We start from the raw sequence: 26,701 nt of genomic DNA, 5'->3' as shown, positions 1-26,701 counted from the left end.
GCTGGGCGGGATCTCCGTCGGCCAATAAAGCGGGACGGCGCCATCGCGGGAGCCAGTAGGAAGGCGGCGGAGGGGGCGGGAGCGGCGGTGGCGCCGCCGTCGGGTTTGGCTGGGCAGAGAGGGCGCTTGAGGAGAAACCGAGCGGGGCTACTCCGAAAGAGTTGAAGCGCTTCCACTTCCTCCTCGCCACCTCACCTTCGCGAGCGCTCCTGCGCCCTTTTCCCCTCTCGCGGTCGGTCCGCACCTGCCGTCCGGCTCCCGCCCCGCAGGAAAAAAGGCCTCATGGCTCCTCAAAAGCACGGCGGTGGTGGTGGTGGAGGAGGAGGCAGCGGCGGGAGTAACGCGGGGCCCAGCTCAGGTGCTCCGAGCGGAGGGGGAGGCGCCGCCGCCGCTGCCACCGCCACGGGCGGAGGCGCCGGCGGGAGCTTCGGCGGCTTCACCTCAGCCGCAGCGCCGGGCGGCAAATCCGGCGGTGCTGTTGGAGGCGGCGGCGGTGGAGGCGGCGGCGGCGGCAGTTATTCCGGCGGCGGCGGGGGTTCGTCGGCATCTTCCGCGGCGGCCGGTTCGGCGGCGGCCCTGCCTCCGGTGAAAAAACCGAAGATGGAGCAGATCCAGGCTGACCACGAGCTCTTCCTTCAGGCCTTCGAGAGTGAGCGTGGGCTCTGGTGGGGGGTGGCTGGGAAGGGATGAAGGGCCACGGCAACCGCCGCTTTCTCCCCCACCCCCGCCGCCCCAAGTTGCGGCGCGGGAGCGGGGGGCAAGGCGGGCTGGGGGGCAGCCGCGGCTTTTGGGTCCCCGCGACCCATCGGGCGGGAGTCCCCGAGGTGCTTTTCCAAGAGGCGACTGGACTTGTTTGCCTTTTGGAGAAGCACCTTTGGGGAACAACGGCGGCGACCAGGATGTTTGGAGAGACTCCGTGGACCTTTGGGCGGGAGGTGGTTGCTGGAGGAAAAAACTGCTGCGGCTTCTGGGTCTGGCTTGTCAGTCCGGGAGATCTCTTTAGGGGAAACTCGTGCCTTGCTAATCATTTTCGTTAACGAGCCAGCGGCACGCACGCACGCCCACTCCGGGAGCCTTTCGGGAGCCGTGGGATTGCGCACCGCGGTGTAGAGTTGCCTTTCGGGTCGCCCTCTTTCTCTCTCGAAGGGATGGGGATGGAGCTGAGGGGTTGCTGTATGGACGATACTTGTGTTGTTTCCAGTATCGTCTTCCTGCCCTCGAGAATTCCTTAAGAAATATAGGTGTCTTTGTACAGTAAATAGATTTAACGTACTAAATGCGGCCCCAACAGTTCGTTTGTAACGAACTGTGTAACGCTTGTGCTCTAATTAAGGTGATAGACTAGTGCATGAGAAGTGGATTGCTGAGGTTGATCCACACTCTTGGACTAAACAAACAAAAAAAAGAGTAACTTGTTAAAGAGCATTGTAACATGTTAAATAGATGGGTGAGTATCCAGTGTATGATACCTTATAACATTGACATATAGTAGCCAAAATACGGGAAGATTGGTTTTTTTACTTGACTGGTTTTTAGACCTAAACAATTCTAACTATTTAACAAAACAATTAACAGCTTTGATTAATTTGTAAATAATACATTAGGTGATTTGTGCAAACTAGGCTACCATACTGCTATGCATAATGTTATCTATAAACACAGCTTGATTTTTGAAAAGTTTTAAAATACTTAAAATTATTGTTAGAATCTTCGTTCATTATGCTCCTTACTTGGCTCCTCTAGCTGTTGTACCACAGGTTCCAATATACAAGGTTGTGTATGCTCCATTTCCATATAAATGTTACTAGTGTATGTTAAGATCCCTGACTGTCTGCTGTACAGTAGGATATTTACCAACTGAGGTATCTTTCTGTGACCTGTCCCAAAGTTTGTTCCAAAAGGCAACTTGGTAGGTTTTTGGTTTTTTTTTTAAGTTTCACTTCTCATCACAGAACTTAGAATTGGACGAGAAGCGAAGTTTTGGGAGGAAAAAAAAACACCAAGAAAACCCAGTTGCCTCTTTTGGGGTTAAAAAATACCTTTGGGAAAATCATGACATTGGATGATTGAGAATCTCCACAGACTTTCTGTGATCTCTGCAACAAAGTGATGTTAATATTTATTAGGTTACCATTTTAAAATGCCTATTCATCTCATATTTGAAATCTATATGAACGCAGGTTTGATATGTGTGAGAATGTTTTATGTATGACTTTGCAGTGCTTGTACAAAAGCTAGTGAAGTCTCAGATTAGCACCTTTGAGTAAAGAATATTTCATTTTTTTCCTCACAGAACCCACACAAATATATAGATTTCTACGTACCCGCAATATTATAGCTGTGAGTAACTATTAATCTTTGTCTTTAATTTCATAGATTCTCTCATGTCAGCATTGAATTGATTTTTTTCCCGTTTTCTGTTGCAGCCAATATTCTTGCATAGAACTCTCACTTATATGTCTCACAGAAACTCCCGAACAAATATTAAAAGGTAACTTAAGCAGTAATTAAAACAATGGCTTTGTTTTCCAATAAGTGACAAAATAGTATATGTGTCCATGTGTCTTGTCTATAACTGCCATTGAAGCTGAAACTAATTTTTTCTGATCTACATAATGAGATGAACTTGATACAGGTATTTCATGTCAAGGAAGCTTGACATTTATTGCTTGTTTGATGTGCCCATATTTAATGTGATAGTTTTGGGAATTTTGTCTCTGTGATTTATTTATAAATTAATACAATTCCAGTAATCAAGACAGGTAATTCAAAATGCTTGCTGAATAACAAAAATATGCATTGATTATTTTTTGCTATTTATAACACTAGTTTTCTGCTGTTTTATTGTGGCTGATTTTTAAACATCTTAAGGTTTATCTGGCTATTTTAAAGTAAGCATTTCTAACATTTGTTTTTTAGTGGGTTTAATTTTCTTTAGATTCTTTGTAGTATCATATTAGTAAGAAGCTATAGATATTTTGTAACTTACATAGCATTAATGATGCAGTGCCATTTAAATAATATAAGGTAACATGTTAGGCAATGATGAAAAAGATGCAGGGATGTAATGTAAGAAGACACAGTCTGAGCTAATGGGATATATTTAGTAGGGGAAAAGCTACAGTGTGAATTCTTCAAACGTGTAATGGACAGGTATCAGTAATTAAAACTATTTCCGGCAATTTAAAATTAATACTTTCACACTGTTGTGACTGGACAAAATCATGTAGGAACATTGGAGCATGACTTAATGGCTGCTGGTGCAAGGTAGTAGATAAAGTTTTAAGTATGATTAATTCTGAGGTATTTTTTGGATTAATTTCTAATATTCAGCGTAACTGAAACTTTGTTAATGACTGCTGCTGTTGGATTGTAATAGAAAGAAAATGTGTGACTTTAATTTTTCTTCTGAATCTTTGTTTTCATACTTAGAGATTAATTTCTTGGAATATTTTCCCCAATATTGAGACTGAGTCCATTTATTTTATTTAGCCATGATTTTTTTGTTTTGAATTTGTGCCATATGTGATGTATAGATTAATATAATTATCAGTTTTGAAAGTATTTAAAAAGCATGACTAATGAGTGTTGATATATATAAAGTCTGTATCCAGCTTGTACTGCTGTAATGCAGTTATTTCACTCTGCTTCAAAAGTGCATAATGATTAATATACCTCTCCTATTGTGTGGTATACTCTGAAAGTATTTGTTAGGGAGAATCATAAATTATTTCAATCCAAGGGTCTCTATTCTGGTTTAAAAGATATTTTAAGTAATTATTTGACCTACAAGCAATCAAATCAAAGATGCTAGATAGTGAAGCTATTATAAATTTTAAAACTTTATTAAATTATTTTTAATATAATAAAAGACAAATGAAAACAGAAAAAGAAGTGCAGGAACAAAAAGAAAATAAAGGAATATACAAATGACTTCTGAACTTCTTCTCAAAAGATAGTTACAATATTGTCTCTCCCCCCCCTTTTAAATGATATACAAATCCCTTCAGCTCTTCATTTTATCCAAGTCCACTTTAATCTTCAAATCCATGAATCATTTCATTTCTTCCAGCAAAAAATCCATATAAGGTTTCCAATCTTTCAAAAAGGCTTTTTTTCCTCTGATCAAACAAATCAGCTTTGCCATTCCTGCGAATTCTGACATTTTCACACTTTCCTTCTCCACTTTGCGGATTTCATTATTTTTTTATTGTTCTTCATATAATGAATGATCTTGCTATAGTTACCATATACAAAATCAGTCTACCTTAAATCTTTTATAATTCACTGTCCATAAGTCCCAATAAAATGTTTCATAATCCAGAAAAGTTGACACCATAGGTAGTCTGCTGAATTTTTGCAAGCTATTTATTGACATACTCTTTAAAAGTGTTTTTAAATAGCTATGGGAGATATAACACAAAATTCAATAAACATCTGTATTGAAAATGATTAGTTTAATTAGCCATGTTCTTTTAAAATAAAATATTCATAAATGATTTTTTTGTCCTGTAAATTATGGTATTTTTATTCTGTCAAGTAAATGTAAGATGATGCTTCATGATTAATGAATTACTACAAAGTGGTTATTACAAAAATAAAATTAAAAGACTCTCACTTAAATAAAACTTTGTAAATGACAAATAGAAATGAACTTTCCCGATAGGAAAGTATTATAAATTTTGAACACTGTAGTTAGAAGATCAATTCAATTTACTTTAAATAGCAGAGAAACGTAAGGTCTTGCTTAACTCATAGAATGGGTTTTGATAAGATTTCAGTACTTTTTGATTCTACCTTTTAGGATTTAAATCAGCCTAGAAATTTGCAAGCGCTGTATAACAAATGAAAAAGAGATGATCTCTTGGCTTCTGCTGGAACATACCATTCTAGTTTTTGGAGTTCTTGCACAATAGCCTATTATAGTGATCTAACCTGATCATGACCAAAATATGTCAGATGACTGTATGACTCCTGCTATAGCTTCCTTATATATGTGAAAGAATCCTTATCTTAGCTTTTTCCTGAATGCTTAATCTAGAGCCCATGTCCAGGCTATAAATGTTTAGCTGAAATATATTCTCATGCAGAATAAATTATTTCCAGATTCCTTGCCCAAAATTCTACCTTATGTGAAATATATCTTAATTAATACTCAGTTATTCCTAAGCATTAGTTTAGCCTTCCATTATTGTGCTTCGATCAAAGAACACTACATGAAATATATTCAGGTATTCAAATAATTGTGGTACCTGATCTAGCTGTTAGAATTATGTCATCTAGGAATTTGTTCTAGTTAACAGTATGGGAGGCCAAATTGATCACATAAATCAAAGGCTACCTTTAAAGAGATACTATATCTGTTGCAAAGCAGTACATTCTAGACCTGCTTCAGACCCAAATAATAGTGGGTTTGGTGTTTTTCCAAGTCAGTTGATTTTTGATATGAACAAAATTGAGTAAGATGTTTTCTAAAGCTGTTTCCAACAATTTTAATACTATCGGAATCTCAGTTTCAAATATACATTTTCCACTGTAACTTACTTTGAGTGGTTTTATAATCAGTATGCAAAAAAGGAAATATATGAGGATATTCTGCCACAAAACTATACATTCATATTTAGATTGTACAAGTTTACTCTGGATTCTCTTCAGATAGTATAAATTTGTCATCTTTTTATATGTTTAGATGTATTTGTAGAAAAAAAAAAGAACCTTAGTATTACTCAAGACCAGCTGTAAAATGTGTGCTATTGATCAAAGTGGATGTGAACAATTGTACTAATGAACTAGACACTGAGAATCTTCTATCCAATTTATTTTCCTTTGGCTAGGCTGTAAGCAGCTTTTGAATAGATACAGTGTAATCAAAGTAAAACTAATTCCTAGACCTGGATCAGGACATAGATCGGAAACCATAACTTGTAGGTAGTCTGATTCAGACAGTCTGCCACCATCTGACTATACAAAGCTAACTAAGGTAACTAAGCTTGGCAGCTGAGTTTGACTACTGGTAGAGACGATTGTTTCTACATGCTGTAGAAAGCTGAAAGCTCTCCCCATACTATGATTCCCCAAAACTCATGTTCTTGAGTAGATTTCTCAGTGGATCTGTGCAGTTCAGAGGCAAGACTATATTGCTAGTTTTCACACTATGCAGGATAGTTGCTTGAAGGGATTGTCAAAGGAACCACTACTTAATTCTACCATTTCTAAATCAAGCTCTTCTTACCCAGAACATAAAGCCAGGATTAACTATTCTGTTCACATAATTGTAATAATGAATTCTTCAGCAACTTCTGATGTGCATCATTCAAATTCCTCAAGACAGTGTAAGGTAGATTGACCTCCATGAGCCAGAAGAAGAGAAGGATGATTATGTACTATCTTAACCTTACTTGTCTTTTCTCTTTGTTTTTTAATCTATGGTTTCTATTTTTATGTGTGTTAAAAGAATTGCAAACTGTGTTGGGAGGGCATTAGATCATGCAAAGGCAGTTGCTGTTTTTCAACAATAAAGCCTGTTCTCCATTTTCTCAGATAATAATGACCTATCGTCTCTCTGCATGAAACACATTCAGAACTAGCAATCAAAAAGCAGTTTACAGATCTATAGCAGCAGCCTAAGACATAAAAAGACAGTGACTAAGAAAGGCTAAAATTTCCCAAGTGTTTCAAAAATGCCAGTAAGCTCAGATATAATTTTATAAGTATCAAGCAATATATAAGTATTTTTAAAAGATTTAAGCAATAACATAACAGTAGCTCTATGTGAAACTCATAACATTCAGCAGCAAAGCTATATTAAACTTTAAGGGGCAAATAATTTTCACAACTGCATCTCAAAACAGTGGCCACAGTATGATATATTAATATTTTTTAATATCCTGTGCATGATAATGAAAAATGTTTTAGAAGGGTGAAAAATCTTTGATTTAATGTCATCAGTTCTGATAAAGAAGATATGAAATGTTGCCACTTTGTTGCTGGGGATTTTCTGAATATAAGGAGGCTGCTTGGAGCATTTTCTACTCCTTTTCAGTATTATTGCCTTGTGTAAATATTTTCAAAATCAAATACTGCTTCTATTGGTTTTCAATAGAAAACCAATAGAAGCTTGATTATATCATTTATAGAACAAAGTTAATAGAAATAGTAAAACCTGAAAGGAGGTTACAGCGATGCTTTCTATGTTGGTCCATTATTTTATAGATGAGCCAATGTTTCTCCGTTTTTGGTGACTCAGCATTGGCATCAGTCTCCCAAATAATGTAGCATGGGGTCCAGGAATTTTCCTGTGGTAATTAATGCTAAGATTAATGGATTATGTTGCCTACCTAAGGAAGTATAGCTATCTGTAGTTATTCATAGCTACTTCAAAATTGGGCGGGGGGGGAGGTGGGGGGCATGTTGGATGAATCAAAAATGGGAAGGATAGGTAGGTAACTTGACATAATGGCCTCAATGCAAAAGTGAATTTCAGTTGTAACTTTAGCTATGTTCAGAGTGATCTCTAACTTTGGGTTAAAACCTTTTAAATATTATGTAGCGATATTATCATAGCAATATTTTAATTGCATTCAACAAATAATATATTAAAAAATCTAAAATAATAGGAATTGCTGGGATGCTCCTCATAAATTCAGTATGTTTGGTGGGCGGGGGGGCGGGGGCGGGGGCAGCCCAAAACTTGGTTCCTGAAGGATGGTGTTTTTTTGGAAGAAAATTTTTATGCAACAAAATTGCATAAAATACATAATGGAAATCAGTGCAATTTCAAAAGCCAACTTCTATTGCAGGAAAACTTTCAGAGTAGACGGGATGCTGACGAAAGTAGAGAAAACAAAGGGAGAACACGACTTGCAAAGGTAACATTTGTTTTATCAACCAGTGTGTTTCAGTAGCAATGTTTCAGCCATGATGAATACATGATAGATTAAATAATGTGTCAATAAAATTTATTCAGAAATGGAAGTGAAAAATGTGATGTAGGTGAAGATAATTTGCATCTGCTTCTCCCATAATAAAATATCCATAAATTAATTCTGTTAAAAAGATGTGTGTGTTTTGTACTTTGATAGTGTATTGTCCCAGTTAACACTGATAAATAATGTTGTATTTGCAGAAGGAGACTTCTGTAGACATTTATTTTTGGGTAGTATATAGGCTGATCCACTGATTGATTTTTTTTTTTGAAATTTCATTGATTTCCATTATGTAGTTCAATTTCCACTTACTATGCATTGTACTATGGATTGGGATCAGTATTACATATGTTATATTGCATATGAGGATATACTTCTCTAATTTTTTTTTTGCTGCTGATCATTAATTGCTACAACACCTTACGAACAAGTTACTAGAGCCAATAAATATGCTAGGAAGTTTTCTAAAATTGACCATAAATTGACTAGCATATGGTTTTGTGACAAATCGGTTTTCTTTTTTATGCAAGCTGATTGTTCAACTTAATGTAAAGCCCCAAACTCACTTAAAATTTAAATCCAAGTATTACTACTCTTTCTGCATTATCCTTAAATTGTGAGTTAATTTGTGAGAAGGCTGCTAAATCAAAAAGTAATGCGATTGTGTCTGCTTTTGGTTATTAGACACGTTTATGGAGGCTACATTGTTTTTCTAAAAATGTGTATTTTAATCATACGTTTCGAGGAAATGGGACTCTCCTGCTAAAACTAGCGTTGTCCATAGATGCCCAGGTGATAACAATTATAGCTGTTTTTTAGTTTATGTTTATCTCGCACTATTTGTATCTGTTCCTCAAAAAGACAAACCTGAGAATGATAATAACAAGTCTCAGTTACATCACACCTAGATGTCTGCTATGTGCTCTTTTTGGCTACCTTTAAACTATGTTCAAAAATATTGTGACATTGCAGTTAAAACATTCAGCAGCGTCAGCTGATTTCTGGAACCAGTTCAAAGTGCTACTTTATTACCCCCAGTGCATTGACATAGTTTTGGACTTCTATATTTCAAAAAGTGTGATCCTGCTGAAACAATACAGTATTTGAAAAATTCTTATATAATTAGAAATTCAGTTTATTGGAACTGGAGAAGGAATCTGTTGAGTGGCCTATTTATCTTTCAGAAATTGGTCTGACTTCTCTGGGTTTTTTGACACAGCATGAATTATTTTTTTAGGAAGGCACTACGTTTTAGTGATTGAGATAGATAGGTATACACTGCTATGACATTTGCTGTTTCTTTTAAGGAATTGTATTTCCTTCAATGATGTCTTTATACATTTTTTTTAATTTAGGTATCAGGTTTATAAAGGTGGTTCTTGCTTAATGATGCTAATGGGATTGGAAAGTCTGTTATTCAGCAATATTGTCATAATTAAAAAAAAAATGTGACTGTGCTGCTTAGTAGGGCAGTTCCAGCAGCCCCAGTTGTCATTGTTAAGCAAGGGCCTCATGTAACTATAACCTCAGACTTCCTGCTGGCTTCCCTATTTACTTTGCGGGAAAATGATCACTGAAGAAGTGGTTGTGAAATAAACACCACCTGTTGTATATATTTTTATTAGCTTTTATTTAATTGTTTTAGAAATGTGAATTTACTTCAAATGAAATCATTTCTTTATGTAATGAAAAAATATGGCAAATGAAGGATAGGCTATCAGGGCTGTACAAAACTATAATAATTATGAAAATTGCTTCTATTCTGGGAAATTTATTTCCCAAGAATGCCTAAATCATTGCTTTCTAGTGAGTAAAAAATATGTGGGAATGAGCCATGTACTTTTACACACAGAGTATGTTTTCAGACTTTGCTTATATGCAGATTAGATTACATTAAAGCTCAGCAGTAAGTTGTTTTGAATTCTAAGACAAAAAGATACTCCATTATATGCAGAGGTACAAACATAGATTTGTCTTTAATTTCTCAAGCCAAATGCATCTCTTCTTAGGGCTGTAAATTGTTTTTCTTATGAAATACACCATTTTATTTTCCATGAACCTGCTGCTAGTTCATTTTTGGCGGGGATGACATAGGCTCATAACATACACATTTTAAAAATCATGTAAAACAAAATCCTTCAAGTGAAGAATTGCTTAATTAACTTATGACCCTAATGGCTTTTGTTGATGAGTTCATTTGTTTTTAGGAACTGATGTTAGTTTCCTATTTGTCCTTCTGAAATAAAATTTTCGACCATTTCCCTTCATAGGAAATTACAGATTGTTATATGTTTTAAAGTATAAACATCCATCAAAATGTCAAAGTACTAAGATGTTAAATTTGTACATTTTAGATGCCAGTGATAAATTAAACAATTAATCTTGTAATTAAACAAGATATTTATCAGATTGGTTAAAATGGCTCTTGACAGTGATTTTATCCTGAGATCACCAACATTGGTATTATAGTGTGCGTGAAAGGGTCAAGCTTTGATGAATACTATAAGGAAAGAAAAACTAATTGTGTAGTAATTGCTGACAATGCTTTTCTCTCAGTAAACAAGGCTTTCAATCATTAATACTTTATATCTAGGAAGTAGTATATATTTCTTTTAGAAAGAAATGAAAGCAAACATAATAAATCATATAATTAGTAGCCAATTTAAAAGTCTGCATTATTAAAATTTCTTTGTAGTGCATTCTTATTAGTATACAACATAGTCATATTAATGCTAGGGTACAATTACTTCCACCATATAACTTTCATATAATTACTGCCGAACTCGTCACCTGTTTTTACAAGATGTACCATCTCATTGAATGCTTTGAAGTTGACTCCCCTCTCTTGGTTTTGTACTTGTTAAGGGTCATTTGATTTCAGCAGGTTGTTGAAGCTAATGTTTTGATTAGGATACTATTATTGATTCTGTCTTCTTATTCAGCGACTTTACTATTGTATGGTCTTTACAAAACTGAATTTTAAAACATTGTGAGATACCTTGAGTGATGATTCACATAACTAGAATTGTTTATAAATATTTTAACAAAGTAAATTTATGACATTGTTCTTTCAAATTGACTCTATTTAAAAACTAAACCATTTAGGCATATAATGAAAGAAAAAGAGGTTCAGAAATTTTGACTTAATTTTTTTGGAGCGTCCTGCTCAATTAATGACATCAGATATATTACAGTGTAACTCGTCATCCCCATCCTATTGTTATAGTGCCAGCTTAGTGAATGAGTCTTCCAGGTCTTGTCTTGTTTGGTGGAGGCCTTTAAATATTAAAATGAACACTTTGAATTGGACCCAGAGTACTTTTGGCATATATGAAGTAAATACAGGTCATAATTAGTAAAATATACACAGCTCAAAAAAATAAAGGGAACGCAAAAATAAGACATCCTAGATCTGAATGAATGAAATACTCTTATTAAATACTTTGTTCATTACATAGTTGAATGTGCTGACAACAAAATCACACAAAAATTATCAATGGAAATCAAATTTAGCAACCCATGGAGGTCTGGATTTGGAGTTAACACTCAAAATGAAAGTGGAAAAAAACACTACAGGCTGATCCAACTTTGATGTAATGTTCTTAAAACAAGTCAAAATGAGGCTAAGTAGTGTGTGGCCTCCATGTGCCTGTATGACCTCCCTACAATGCCTGAGCATGCTCCTGATGAGGTGGCAGATGGTCTCCTGAGGGATTTCCGCCCACACCTGGACTAAAGCATCCCCCAACTCCTGGACAGTCTGTGGTGCAATGTGGCATTGGTGGATGGAGCGAGACATGAGGTCCCAGATGTGCTCAATTGGATTCAGGTCTGGGGAACGGGTGGGCCAGTCCATAGCATCAATGCCTTCGTCTTGCAGGAACTGCTGACACACTCCCAGCCACATGAGGTCTAGCGTTGTGCATTAGGAGGAAGCCAGGGCAAACCACACCAGCATATGGTCTCACAAGGGGTCTGAGGATCTCATCTCGGTACCTAATGGCAGTCAGGCTACCTCTGGCGAGCACATGGAGGGCTGTGCGGCCCCCTAAAGAAATGCCATCCCACACCATTACTGACCCACTGCCAAACCGGTCATGCTGGAGGATGTTGCAGGGAAGTAGAATGTTCTCCATGGCGTCTCCAGACCCTGTCACGTATGTCACATGTGCTCAGTGTGAACCTGCTTTCATCTGTGAAGAGCACAGGGCACCAGTGGTGAATTTGCCAATCTTGGTGTTCTCTGGCAAATGCCAAACGACCTGCACAGTGTTGGGCTGTAAGCAGAACCACCACCTGTGGACATCGGGCCCTCATACCACCCTCATGGAGTCTGTTTCTGACCGTTTGAGCAGCCACATACACATTTGTGGCCCACTGGAGGTCATTTTGCAGGGCTCTGGCAGTGCTCCTCCTGTCCCTCCTTGCACAACGGCGGAGGTAGCAGTCCTGATGCTGGGTTGTTGCCCTCCTATGGCCTCCACATCTCCTGATGTACTGGCCTGTCTCCTGGTAGTGCCTCCATGCTCTGGACACTGTGCTGACAGACACAGCAAACCTTCTTGCCACAGCTCGCATTGATGTGCCATCCTGTGTGGATTGTAGACTCTGTCTCATGCTACCACTAGAGTGAAAGCACCACCAGCATTCAAAAGTGACCAAGCCATCAGCCAGAAAGCATAGGAACTGAGAAGTGGTCTGTGGTCACCACCTGCAGAGCCACTCCTTTATTGGGGATGTCTTGCTAACTGCCTATGCTTTCTACCTCTTGTCTATTCCATTTGCAGAACAGCATGTAAAATTGATTGTCAATCAGTGTTGCTACCTAAGTGGACAGTTTGATTTCACAGAAGTATGATTGACTTGGAGTTACATTGTGTTGTTTAAGTGTTCCCTTTATTTTTTTGAGCAGTGTACTTTCAAGCATGAGAAATTCTTAATTTAAGCATTCTAATGTAGAGTACAATATTAATCCAGACAATTCGGGAATTAAAGACTTAATGCTAGGTTAGTTTGTGTAATGTAAGGAAGTGCCAACTGCAGCTAACCAAGCATATCTGAAACAGTAATTAAAACTAGATTCTAGAAGAAGAAAAGTACAGTTTCATTCAGAACTATCTGTACATCTAATCTCAACTACTTGAAATGCCCAGTTAATAATATAAGTTATATTAGCAAAGGAGCCAAAATGATTACTTATAACACTTGCTGTATTTCATGTAAGTAGTTGTATAGTGGTACATGTGTTATTTGTAAATGTGGTTTTAGTGGATAAAATGTAAAAATTTTATGTTTGCATAAACTATTTAAATAAAGACTTTAAAAATGTCACATCTTCAAATCAGTAAATTTTTATTTTCTTAATTTAGCTTGTCTGCTCATCTACATCTCACCTTTACTGGTTTCTTCCATAAAAATGGTAAGTAGTTTTTCTCTTTTCCCATTGCGCTGTTCTCTCAATTGACAAATGTCATTTGTTGTAGAATTGGGAAATAAAACTAAGACAATAAAAATACTATTGTGTTCTGCAAAGTATGAGTTATATCCAGTCTGTCAGACAAATTAATTGGCTTTAAGGCTTGAAGTTAATCGCAATCTTAATGATTTTATTTCTATGTATTAGTGTGGAGTACTAAACATTTGTTATAGTTCTCAACTTATAATCATCCATTTAGTGACCATTCATAGTTACAACGGCACTATGAAAGGCTTATGACCTATTTTTACACTTACGACTATTGCAGCTTCCCCATGGTCACATGATCAAAATTCAGGCACTTGACAATTGGCATTTATGATGGTTGCAGCGTCCCGGGGTTGTGTGATCACCATTTGTAACCTTCCCAGATTGCTTCTGACAAGTAAAGTCAATGGGGGGAAGCAAGATTCACTTAACAAACGCATGAATCACTTGGCAGTTTAAGTGGGTCGTTTAACAATTGTGGCAGAAAAATTTATAAAATTTGGCACAACTTATTTACTGTCTTGTTTAACAATGGAAATTTGGGGCTCTTTTGTGGTAAGTTAAAGCCTACCTGTACCCAGGATTGAAACTGAGCTTCAAGAAGAATGTTGTGTGCTATGGTATTTCTCTAAATCTAAAGCTCCTGGGCCTTTGTGTTTCAACTGTATTTAGTTGGTGAGTATTGTAGATTTTATTGGACATTGTTTCAGTATTTTAAAATATAAACTTGTATCATTTCTGAGTAATGGCAGCTCCATTTACAGGTAATAAATGGATGTTTTTGAATTTGAAAAAGGTCCGGCTTTTGCAGCTAAGGTGGTTAAAAATAACATGCTTTTTTGTCGAGCTTAAATATAGAATGTATGCTAATGGACATCATTAGACAAATGCTTTTCTGTTTGCATAATTCTGCATTTTTTAACAATGTGTCTTGAGAAATTCCTCTGCAAAAAAAATAGCAGCTACATTAGGCAATTCTTACTGATATGAGAGCCTTCTATTAGGGATGGGTGGGCATTTCTAAGACATCCAACAAAATATCTTATTGTAAATATACCTTGGCTATGCAGAATTCAATTCTTAATCTTTTCAGGATTTTAATGATTTCTCTTTTTATATTGACTGTTTAGATAAGCCATTGCAAAATTCAGAAAATGAACAAAGTTCTGTAACTCTGGAAGTATTACTTGTAAAAGTTTGCCATAAAAAACGAAAAGTAAGTACTAGAAAGTGAATGTTAAAATAACAGAAAAAATAGAAAAGACGTGTGCAAAAGTTGTAGATGGTAAAGGAAGAGTGTGTTATTAAACCTAGGCTGTTTCTTATGAGAAACTGTAAATTATCTAAATAAGTAGTTTGTTTGCTTTGTCAAGTTTCTCTTTCGCTGTTGTTTTATTCGTATCTCTCATTTAAGGGCTGGGTTTTTTCACGTTTTACTGCCAGATAAAATAGTATGTTCTAATTAGGTCTTACTTTCTTCACTTTATTTACTTGAATTCTAAGGAGAGGGAACATTTTGCCTCAAACTCTTTAGTTTAATATACAATGTAAAGACTTAATTTAAAAGCTTAATATTTTTTAACGGATGGCTTTTCCTCTTTGTTGGTTTTTAAAAAAATGTAGCTTAAGATTTTTACAAAAAAATTAAAAACTGCTTGCTTTGCAAGCCGAATAGTGAGTCTTAAAAAGTGCCAACAAAAGACCAAGAGTGAGAGAAAGTTCAAAACCTCCTTGTTAGTCCTTGTGCCTCTTTAGACCCCTCGGCACATTGGAAAAGGGTTGTTAGAAACTGCCACCTAATTTTTTTTAACACTGGTAGAATGATGAGAGTCGATGAGCAACTAAGTGGATATATGATAATCTTCACTAGATTCTCTATCTTTGGGCTTGGAAGGAATGTGAAGAAGACATTCTGACTAAACTGAAAGAACATAGTATTCTACTTTTTAAAGTTAATTAGAATTTCAGCAAGATTATTATGTAACAGAATTTCAGGCATAGTGTTACAACTTTAGAAAGGTATAATTAAGTTAGGAAAATATTTTGTTAAAAATTTTAGTTAAACCTAAATTATGAAATGTGTGAACTTGGTAACTTTATTTTGGTCATTGATATTTTGTAAATGATGTAAAACCTGTCAATGGATCATAGTTTAGGCTCAGGTGCTGTTCTACAAATCAGCAGTTTCTTTCTCCTTTTTATCTTGAATATTGTGAATACACTGCCAGTCCTTGTTCTGCTTAGAAACATGAAATGTTAATATAGTTCAAGGTCAGAATGCAAAAAGAATCTAGATGGCAGGAGTCTCTTTTTAGCTAAAATGGAAATATATTTTCTGATAGAATAAAAGATAGGGCTGTATTGCTGATTAGTGTTTGACATAATGTAGATTTAGTCCTCAGGCTTCCATATAAAACTTGTTCGTTTGATTGTCTATTACAGTGTATTTTAGATGGAGTGTATTGCTATAATAATAAATAATTAATAAATCTTCTGAAAATGTTGGAAAAATTACAAAATGAGCTAACTCAAATTAGGTGATATAAAAATAATGATCTTTAGAGTCTGTAAAGATGTTTTCATTTTTGTATGTGAGCTGACCAATGTTAACCACAAAAAATATTGTCCAAAGTATGATTCTTCCTGTCTGGTTCAAATATTTAGAGACAGAAGAGAAGGAAAATGTAAGCCTTTTTGATAATAGCCTCCACTCTCTGGAATTGCCACTGGAGGTACTGTCCAGTACACCCTGTCCTTTTGGAAGGTCCTGAAAAACAATCTTTCTTTGGCCCACAGTGGGTTGTTCCAGAACACCATCTAGTTATTCCTTTATATTAATGTGGATTGGAGCTGCTGTGCACCACTCAGATTGTGTATTGGGGCACTATATAAAATCCCGTTCAATAAATAAATTAAGTAGTCCTGGGTTCTGCTCTGTTGTGTTCAGCAAATCATATCTTTGTTTGCAGGATGTTAGTTGTCCCATAAGACAAGTACCTACAGGGAAAAAGCAGGTACCTTTGAATCCAGACACCAACCAAATAAAGCCAGGCAACTTTCCATCATTGGCGGTTTCCAGCAATGAGTTTGAACCCAGTAACAGCCACATGGTGAAGTCTTATTCATTATTATTCAGAGTAACTCGCCCAGGAAGAAGAGAATTTAATGGGATGATAAATGGTGAAACAAATGAAAATATTGGTAAGAGTGTAGTCTGTTTCATTTTCACTTGAAATAAAAAGATGGAGCCAGTTCTTGAATGTGTAGGCATTCATTGCATAATATTTTATGCACACCTTTTATCTGCCTAGGTTCAGTTTTGTCTCAGCACCATGTGTCCTTGCGTAAGGTTTTCTTTTTCAGGAAGGATTGTAAAAGATTCTCACATCACTTTATTCCTATCTTTCATTTTTCAAAGGAGCCTAAATTGGCTAATATTTGAGAAATGAAACACCTTGAATAAAAGAAGGATCAGCCCAAACAAGACTACAAATTTTCAAGTTCCATTTTCTTTTAACATAGCTTGAAGTTGGATCTCCTGTCATCATCCAAAGAGCCTATGTTAGCAGAATGCAAATTGAATCTACTTTTATGCATCTGGTACATTAGTACCCTTTATCTAGAGCATATGCAATTGAGAACAGTGGATTTTTTAAATAAAATCTTATTGTGCATATTAAATCTTTGCTGCCTAGAAAGGATTTCTATACCAAAGAAGGGGTATGGTTTTAATTTTTTCATTGCTTTCTATTTTTACTATTTATCTGTAAACAGCTGTTTATGAGCAAATTCAAATAAATAAATCTCAACTACACAAATAGTGAATTATATTAGTTAATATGTATGTTTATATAGTAACTGTATTTAATTACAGATGTTAATGAAGAGCTTCCAGCTCGAAGAAAACGAAATTCTTCCAACCGTGAAGATGGGGAAAAGACCTTTGTAGCACAAATGACTGTATTTGATAAAAATAGGTAATGTGCTCTTAAAAAGGAGTTTTTTCCTGACATATTAGCCTTTTAAATGTGGATTTTATTTTAACTTAAGAGTTCTGTATGAAATTTAATTTTAATACCTTTAAAATAGGGTCCTTTACTGGACTTAAAGGGTTATCTTTTTGTCAGAATTCTGTTAACCACAATTAACAATGGTAGCTATGGCAACTAAATAGACTGAAAAGTAGTTATATCTGCAAAAGATATGTTAAAACTGTGTATTATTTTAGGACCACACAAAGCATATGTATAGTATATTTTGAAATGCCACATTTTTTCTGTTTTTTAAACAATAAGAATTAATCCAAATGGACCAAACATGAGAAGTAAATGTATGGTTGTACGGGTGGGAAGAAGCAAGAAAAGTCTGAACATGGGTTCAGTCATTGGGAGCAAATTTAAAAAGCAGACAAAGCTTGTTAGAAGAGATAATAGAAGGAATAATATTATATATAGATAGTCAACAACTTACAACCATGAGCCACGGTGGTGCAGTGGTTCAAATGCAATACTGAAGGCTACTTCTGCTGACTGCCACCTGACTGCAATTTGGTAGTTCGAATCTCACCAGGCTCAAGGTTGACTCAGCCCTCCATCCTTCTGAGGTTGGTAAAATGAGGACTCAGATTTTTGGGGGCAATAGGCTGACTCTGTAAACTGCTTAGAGAGGGCTGGAAAGCACTGTGAAGCAGTATATAAGTCTTAAGTGCTATTGCTATTCATTTAGTTACTGTTCTAAGTTACAATGGTACTGAAAAAAAAATCCCCCATTGACTTTGCTTCCAACAAAGCAAAGTCAATGGAGCAAGGCAGATTTGCTTAATGATTGTATCGTTCACTTAACAACTGTGGCAAAAAGTTTGTAAAATGGGCCAAAACTCACTTAACAACTGTCCTGGCCTCAGTTGTGGTCATAAGTTGAAAACTATCTATATTTGACAATCCTAAAATAGATCAAGAATCCTTTATACCAGGGTCGCCAACTCAGGGAACACTAAATCCATAATTTTAAATCCCACAGACCACTAATATGAATTTTTTAAAAAGATAAATAGCATTTAGTGCAATATAAAAAATGCAAGTAATTTTTCTGCAAACCACCAAAATTTTCTCATGGACCACCAGTGGTCTGCGGACCACCGGTTGGTGACTGCTGCTTTACGCTATTGGGACCCAGCCTCTTTTTATTAAACCAAGTCATAAGTCAGTCCAGAATACATAGTTAACATAGCAGGGATCAATGTACTAAAGAATCAGCATTTTTTTTCTTTTAAAGTAGAAGGTTATTTTATATAAACCACCTTCACAGACAAAGGGCATATGGCATACAGTTAACATCTCTAGCACTAAATCTTTAAAAAAATGTTAATGATATTTCTGATAAAGAAATTTTGCCAGTCTGAAAAAGACCAATCACTTGTAAAGGAAAATGCCAATTAATATTTCAGAATACTATATTTCTTCCAAATAACATAGAAATATAGTTAACAGTTGAATTATAATACAGTAGTATAATTATGAATTCCTTAACAGATTTTAGTTTTGGAAATAGTTGAATGATTTTGTTCACATTAGCGTCATAGTTTTTAATCCTTTACCCTAATATGTATGTTTTGACATTTTAACTTTTTGTATCTTTTTCTTATTCCAATTATATTGTTTATTACCTTTCCACGTTAAGAAATTTGTATTTATTTGACAACATTAAAGCGGGTAATTCAGAGATAATGAAGAAACCCCATAAAATTCATAAAAATTAAACCAACTAATTAAATATTGAATAATATTTTTTGTAACAGACGGTTGCAGCTTCTTGATGGAGAATATGAAGTAGCCATGCAAGAAATGGAAGAATGTCCGATCAGCAAGAAAAGAGCAACATGGGAAACAATACTTGATGGGAAGGTAAGAACCACTATGTCACCAGAACTCCTCAAAAGTTGCATAGAGTTGATGAACTTCCTTAGCTTCTGATATTAGTGACTTTTGAAATTTTAGTAATAGGGCAATTGAATAGAAGGGAAAAGAACAATTTAGTTCTGTAATACAGCAATGTTTCAAATGAAATATTTTGAAATAAATACTTCTTTAGAGGAATACGCTACATCAGGTTTGCTGTTCAGATGACTAATCATTAACTGGTGTGTTGGGATCAAATTTGAAATGTCTTCTGACTGATAGTGAACAGAAAAGGGGGAATTAAAATTTACAAATTGACACATGAGAACATAATTAGATGTAAAATATGATATGTTCTCACTATAAATCTTTGCAGTACACAAACCATTCCACCGTCCCACTATTGCAGTGAAGCTTACTTGGCTCTTAACAATAGTTTAAACAATTATCTTTTCTCAATATTATTTTTGTATGAATGACTTGTTCCATTTCACCTTATGAAACACTCCTTTAAAAAATTCTTTAAAAACACTCTTTTTTATTTCAGAGGCTTCCACCATTTGAAACATTTTCTCAGGGACCAACACTTCAGTTTACACTTCGATGGACAGGAGAAACAAATGATAAACCTACCACTCCTATAGCTAAGCCCCTTTCAACACGGAATTCAGAGAGTCTCCCTCAAGAAAATAAGTCAAGTTCTGTTAAACCTACACAGACCATAGGTAGGTGAATATTTTAAACAGAAATACTAGTTAAGTTGTGCTGCTTGCTTGCTGTAGATCCCCCTTCCTTTGCCAATTTTTAAAACTCTTTTATTTCAAAGTAAACGTAAAATATTATATAAGACATATTGAGATTAAACTAAAAGTGATAAGTAAGTAGAAAATAAATGAAAAAGAAAAATATATAAAAGTGGTTTCTGATCTTTACAGCAGTTTTAAATATGCACATTTATGTTATCCTCTCTCTATAAGGTTATGTAATGGCTCCCTTCCACATTATATCCTTTCTATCCATAAAATTCAAAAATCACACAAGTTAATCTTTTTTATTTGTTCATTTTCAGCAAAAAGTCCATACAGTGGAACCTTGAGTCACGAACATGTCTGTTCACGACCAAAAATTTGGGAAAATGGTTGTTTCTGGCCACGAACAGATCCTTGGGCGTCACCACAGGCGTGGTGATTTCCCCTTCTGTGCATGCGCAGAATTGTAGATGCATGTGCAATTAGTCTCGCTTTTGTTCGTGACCAAATCAGGTTGCAATTGAAGTCCTGGAACAGATTACAGTCTGTGACCTGAGGTTTCACTGTACAGTTTCCAATCACTATCAAATGTAGTCTTTTCCCTACTCAAGTCAACGTTGCCATCTCTGTGAACTCTATCATCTATAATTCTATCAAATTCATCAACCATTCCTTCACTGTAGATATTCCAGATTTTTTTCCTTCACAGTCTAGCTGGAATCATGGGAGTTGCCATCAAAATACTGACCAGGATGAACCCTTCTTAGATTTGTAGCCTAAAGAAAATCAGCTAGGTGCTGATATTTGTTGTCTTAATTAAAGCATCTCTTTGTGAAATAAATAATTTAACTAAATTTCTCAGTTACTGATTGCTATAATTGGCATATGTAGCAAAAATGGCCTTCAAAAGACTTCAGTCTTGTACATTGTATTAAGACTATATAGTCATTGACTATTCAGGTTCTATTTCAGCTGTGAAGGAATCTTTGCCATCAGATCTACAAACAAGAAAAGAAAGAGATGTTACAAATGAGCCTCGCCAGAAATTGAGAATATTTTATCAGGTATTGACTATCAAATATTTCTGTTTGTTACAGGTCATTGGTTTATTTTATCTGTCTATTAGAGTTTATTATACCTTTGTTACTTTATAAATAACTCAAGGCAGCAAATATACCTAATACTCCTTCCTCCCCCTAATTTCTCCACAAACATCACACTGTGAGATGTATTGGGCTGAGAGAAAGTGACCAGCCCAAAGTCACCTAGCCAGCTTTGATGCCTAAGGTGGGACTGGAACTCACTGCCTCTTGATTTTTAGTCTGGTGCTTTAACCACTAGGCAAAACGGCTTATAATAATTTCCCTGTTTTTTTTGAAAGAAGGAGCTAGCTATCACTTGATTTTTTTGTAGAAATATGCACTGATTCATAAAATGCATACTAAAAAGAGAATGAATTGCAATGTAGGTTTTTTTTTCTAAACAAACTCATGGTAACGTCTCTTTTTTTAGTTTCTTTATAATAACAACACAAGGCAACAGACTGAAGCTAGAGATGATTTGCATTGCCCATGGTGCACGTTGAACTGTCGCAAACTTTACAGCTTACTTAAACATCTCAAGCTTTGCCACAGCCGTTTTATTTTCAATTATGTGGTAAGTATTCTAGTAAAATCACTTTGGGTTTAATATTTTATTTCCACTGGTGTTGTCTTAGGGAAAGAGTATTCTATTATAGAAAGCTACATTGTAAATTTCTAGATGGAGCCCACTTACTTCTAGATGGAGTAAGTGAACAATTATTTTTTCCAATGCTACTCAGCAATATTAATTACAACAGTGAAAAATATACATTACGTGCTGTCATCCTTCTTAATGTACCCAGTAACTCAGAATAAACGGATAGTGACTAAAAGTTGGTTTGGACTCTTTGTGCAGCAAGATTTGGAAAACTCATTCTTTTATTTATTGCAGTATCATCCAAAAGGTGCTAGGATAGATGTTTCTATCAATGAGTGTTATGATGGCTCCTATGCAGGAAACCCTCAGGATATTCATCGTCAGCCTGGGTTTGCCTTCAGTCGTAATGGACCAGTCAAGCGAACTCCAATAACACATATCCTTGTATGCAGGTCAGTAGAAAATGGAGTTCGTCTGCAGATGTATATGAGTAAAAAGCACATCTGTGATGCTCTCGTCACATTAGGGAAAGAAACTGTGATATTATGAGAGCTTACTGTTGTGATATGTTGGTGTTTTTAAATGAACTTTACAACAATAATTGATAATCTGGATATATTGCTGCCAGGAAACAACTACCAGGTTTCTAGGCTTCGGTCCTCAAGTGGTTTTTGTAGGGTTGCTGTGCTGTTCAGATGTTCCAATACCTGGTTGAAAACATTAACACTTCATTTTTCAGACCAAAGCGTACAAAAGCCAGCATGTCAGAATTTCTTGAATCTGAAGATGGAGAAGTAGAACAGCAAAGAACATATAGCAGTGGCCATAATCGATTATACTTTCACAGTGATACTTGTCTACCTCTACGCCCACAAGAAATGGAAGTTGATAGTGAAGATGAAAAAGATCCTGAATGGCTACGGGAGAAAACTATAACGGTAACTTTGTCTGTATCACAGAAGACTGTGATAACTCCTGTTAATTTGCTGGTATTATTAGTAGATGAAGGTGGTACAATTGCTGGTGTAAATAGCAAGGAGCTGGATTATGTACAGAACACAAAATTTTTATTCTCGATCAGATTCTGAAATGTTTCTTCTATATTAATTTAATTACTATGGAAGGAAATAATATAATGTAGGGAAGAGAACCTTTCACGTTAAGGTTGGATGCTGGTCATAAGATTTCCATAGTTTACAGGTAGGTGCTCATAGATGGCAAATATAGTTAGGTATTTGATACAAAATGAGGCCATATTTATTTTTCCAATCTTACAATATCAGGGTTTTTTTTCTCTAGCAAGGGCCCAGAGAATCCATTTATATTGTCCAATTGTCAAATTTTATATAGGTGTATATTTCAAGAGAATGGTATCATTTGAAATTTTTAGCTTTTGTCGCACTGTCTTGATTATATAGTCCACTATTTTCTCCGAAAACTTGCTATGTGTAGGACATTGTAAAAGCACATGTTTTAAAGAAACATTATTATTACATTTCCAATAAAATGCTGTCTTAAACTTTTTGTGTAAACATAATGAGAGTCCAATAAATTCTAAATATTTTTTGTTGCATAAGTCAGGGGTCCCCAACACCCAATCCGTGGACCAGCATCAGTTTGCAGCATGCCAGAAACCAGTCCGCATAAACAAGTTGAGCCCCATTTGTGGGATGCAAGCAGCACACAAAATCACAGCCCCTCCAGTCCGCAGACAAACCTCTCCGGTCCCTGAATCCCAAAAGGTTGAGGGCTGCTGACTTAAGTCATAATTTCAGGTCCACTGACACTCTTGCTATAGAATTAAGACACTTTTTAATTGTCTAGGCAATATAGGAACCCAATTATTTATTAATTATTTATTCTGCTTGTTTCTTGGCATCTGCATATCTCACTGATTTATTGATAACAAATACCTATAAAAACCAATACTAGTAGTAGTTTATGTATTTTATTTTATTTTAAAGGATTTAACTGATGGCTCTAGTATCACAGAAGCCAAAAATACTGTTGATCCAAATAGTATTGTTAAAAATGTAACTATTGCTAATGAGTGACATCTGATAGATGTTATATATCTTTTAACACAGCATATGTTAAAAATTCATCTTTATCATCTGTCAATTGGTTCAAAGTCAAAATATCTCCCCTTCCATCCAATTTTTCTATGTTACATCTTCTTCCCCAATTTTTAAAGTTGTGTTTCCCATAAAATCAATTTAGCATGAGAAAAAGAGTCTTTTTTATTAGGTATTACATTCTATAATTTTCTGATGGAATTGTTCCCAGAGATGCTAGAGTTCTTAATACTTAGACCCTAATATTGCTCATCCAAACAAGTGTTGTGGCATCCTCGTTAATACTTCCTTTGCTTTAACTAACTTTCAACTATTGTCTTACTGCAGCAAATTGAAGAATTTTCTGATGTTAATGAAGGAGAAAAAGAAGTCATGAAATTATGGAATCTACATGTTATGAAACATGGGTATGCTATTTTTAATCTAAAATGGATGAGAACAAGAAGTACAGATGAAAAATTATTCACTTTAAAGTCAAATTTTAAAAAATATTAAATATTTTGCTATTCTTATTTTAATGTACTGAGAATTTTTTAAAAATTAAAAAGTTGGAAATTGTGGCAGTATGAGCAAGAATGGTATTTCTAAGCAAAAGAGCATTCCAAGCAATCCAAATTTTGTTGTTTTCAGTGGTGAGCCCAACTAAGTAGTAATAATTTATTTTATTGTTTATATTAACAGATTTATTGCTGACAATCAAATGAATCATGCCTGTATGCTGTTTGTAGAAAATTATGGACACAAAATTATTAAGAAGAACTTGTGTCGGAATTTTATGCTTCATCTAGTCAGCATGCATGACTTTAATCTTATAAGCATTATGTCAATAGACAAAGCTGTTACTAAGCTCCGAGAAATGCAACAGAAATTAGAAAAAGGAGAGTCCATTACAGCCACAGCATCTGAGGAGTTTACAGAAGAACAGATGGGTGCAACTAATGGCTATTGCGATGCTAATTCTAGGGAACGGTCTTCAGAAATAGATACTACATCTTGTATGACAAAACAGAATAGAAAACAGAAGATCTGAAGAGAGGAGACCAGCCGACAAAAAAAAATGAAGCGAGATTCTAAGATTCATGAACTCTATAAGGAATTTAATAAGACACAGATTTTTAACAGGCACTGCTGGAAACGAAGGATTTCATCACAGTGTTGATACAGTTCCTATTGAAATAATTACGCAAGTGCAACATGTATATCAGTTCTAGTGATGTAATGACAATACTCAAAGTTTGAGCATGAAGAGCAATACAATTTTTGGAAATTTTAATTATGAGATGTACTGAATTTACATAACTTAAGTATATGTAAACCAGTTTTTATATAAAGATTTTTGCATCAGTAATGGCTGACTTTCCTACCATGGAGTTAAAAATGAGAAGAGAGTGGAACAGTTTATAATTTGTACTTAAAAAGTTCTGTTTCCTTTTTGTAGAAAATAATGTATCATTTAAATTTGATCTTTTTGTTTTTATTCTATCAAATTAGAAGGCTGCAGTTTTTAAATACCTTTTTAAGCATTCAAGTGTAATATTGCACTTCTATAATGTCCATTTAGGGGGGAAATTGCTTTATCTATTGCAAACACAGGGATATACTATATTAATTGTGCCAGTAGCCTAAAAGAATTTGTTGATATCATCTGGTATATGAGATCAGACTATTTAGGGCAGATGAAGATGACGATATGCTGCTTTAACACTTTCAGGTTATGGTGGGAACTTCTGCCTATATTTGCATGTATACAGACTACAGAATCAAAGCACAGTTAACCTGGGACTTTTAGATGCTACTTTTAAGGGGGGAAATACACTGTAAAATTGATCCAGAAAATGTGTTGCACTTCTTTTGCAAGTATTCCGTGATGTATTGCATTAATACAGATGCTAACTAAAAGTCTGGTGCAGTCTTGCACTGCTCTTAACACATTAAAGCATATGTTTACAGATTTTCTTTTTTTCCAATGGAAAGTAGCTTCACTACTGGTACAGTATCAGCACCAAGGGTTTGTTCCAGCAAGCACTGTGGTTGAGTGACATCACCTCATTTTTTAAAAAAAATTCTTATAGTTCATTTTTCATATTCCTTATTTATAAAGGATCAGTTATGTAAATACAATTTAACATTTGTTTTTATTTCATTCCATCATCGTAAGGAGGCAGTTCCCTGTTTTGGATTTTGGCTTTGGAATAGGTGGGGAAGAAGCTTCCTAATGGAGATTTTCAAAACTTTATAAAAACTGTAAATACTGACTTTGGTCCCTAAAGGTGTGTTTAACTGTGAGACTATTTAACTAATGGTGTGGATGTGATTTGTCATCCAGTATTAAATTCTTAGTCACAGATTTGTGTCAATAGCAAAGAGGGAGACTACAGTTTTCATTAGATGTCTTTTGTCTGCTCTGAGTTGTAGCAAACTCTAATTACACCTCTGAATAGCCGGCAAGCATTTCTCTTGGGCTTTAATTTGCTAAAGCTGTGCACATATGTAAAGAAATATTTTAGGAGAGACATAGATGTAGAGTTATTGCTTATGTCACTTAAGCAGTCACGCTACGCTCTCAATGCTTAAAAGGAGGCTAGCATTCTTTGCACAAAAAGTTGATGACCCCCCAGAATAGTAATCAAATTACTTCTGTCAAGTAAACTTTGTATGTCATGTCCATTTATAATAAAAGCTGAGAATCCCTTTGTTTCTATTTATAATAAAGATGGATTTTCTATATGTACTCTTAATGAGACTTTGAAGAAATCATGTAAACTGGATGAACATTTGAATGGTACAGTAGATAAAGACAATTGTTTAATGAACCTTTTGTTTTTACATTAAATGTTTATTTGAAATTGAATTTTGTACATAAAGTTCAATATGTAAAATCTGTGAAGGTGTCGTGTTGAATCTTTTCATA

At 35.4% G+C, this 26,701-nt stretch overlaps 1 protein-coding gene across 1 annotated transcript; it reads left to right on the top strand.

Annotated features, from left to right (window-relative positions):
- Positions 1-54: 54 nt before the first annotated feature.
- SUZ12 (SUZ12 polycomb repressive complex 2 subunit) lies at positions 55-26,673 on the top strand. The gene is made up of 16 exons (XM_026711128.2): positions 55-649; positions 2,294-2,340; positions 2,427-2,491; positions 7,800-7,868; positions 13,295-13,344; positions 14,520-14,605; positions 16,359-16,590; positions 17,264-17,366; positions 19,187-19,292; positions 19,834-20,011; positions 21,008-21,099; positions 21,548-21,691; positions 22,010-22,167; positions 22,455-22,653; positions 24,118-24,197; positions 24,472-26,673. The coding sequence occupies exons 1-16, from the start codon at positions 283-285 to the stop codon at positions 24,818-24,820; spliced, it is 2,325 nt and encodes a 774-aa protein (XP_026566913.1). The 5' UTR covers positions 55-282; the 3' UTR covers positions 24,821-26,673.
- Positions 26,674-26,701: the final 28 nt, after the last annotated feature.

This window comes from Pseudonaja textilis, chromosome 2 (assembly GCF_049901715.1).
Source record: "Pseudonaja textilis isolate UNSWEBS1 chromosome 2, rPseTex1.2, whole genome shotgun sequence".
Lineage (NCBI taxonomy): Eukaryota > Metazoa > Chordata > Lepidosauria > Squamata > Elapidae > Pseudonaja > Pseudonaja textilis.
This window is presented reverse-complemented; position numbering and strand designations above follow the sequence as displayed.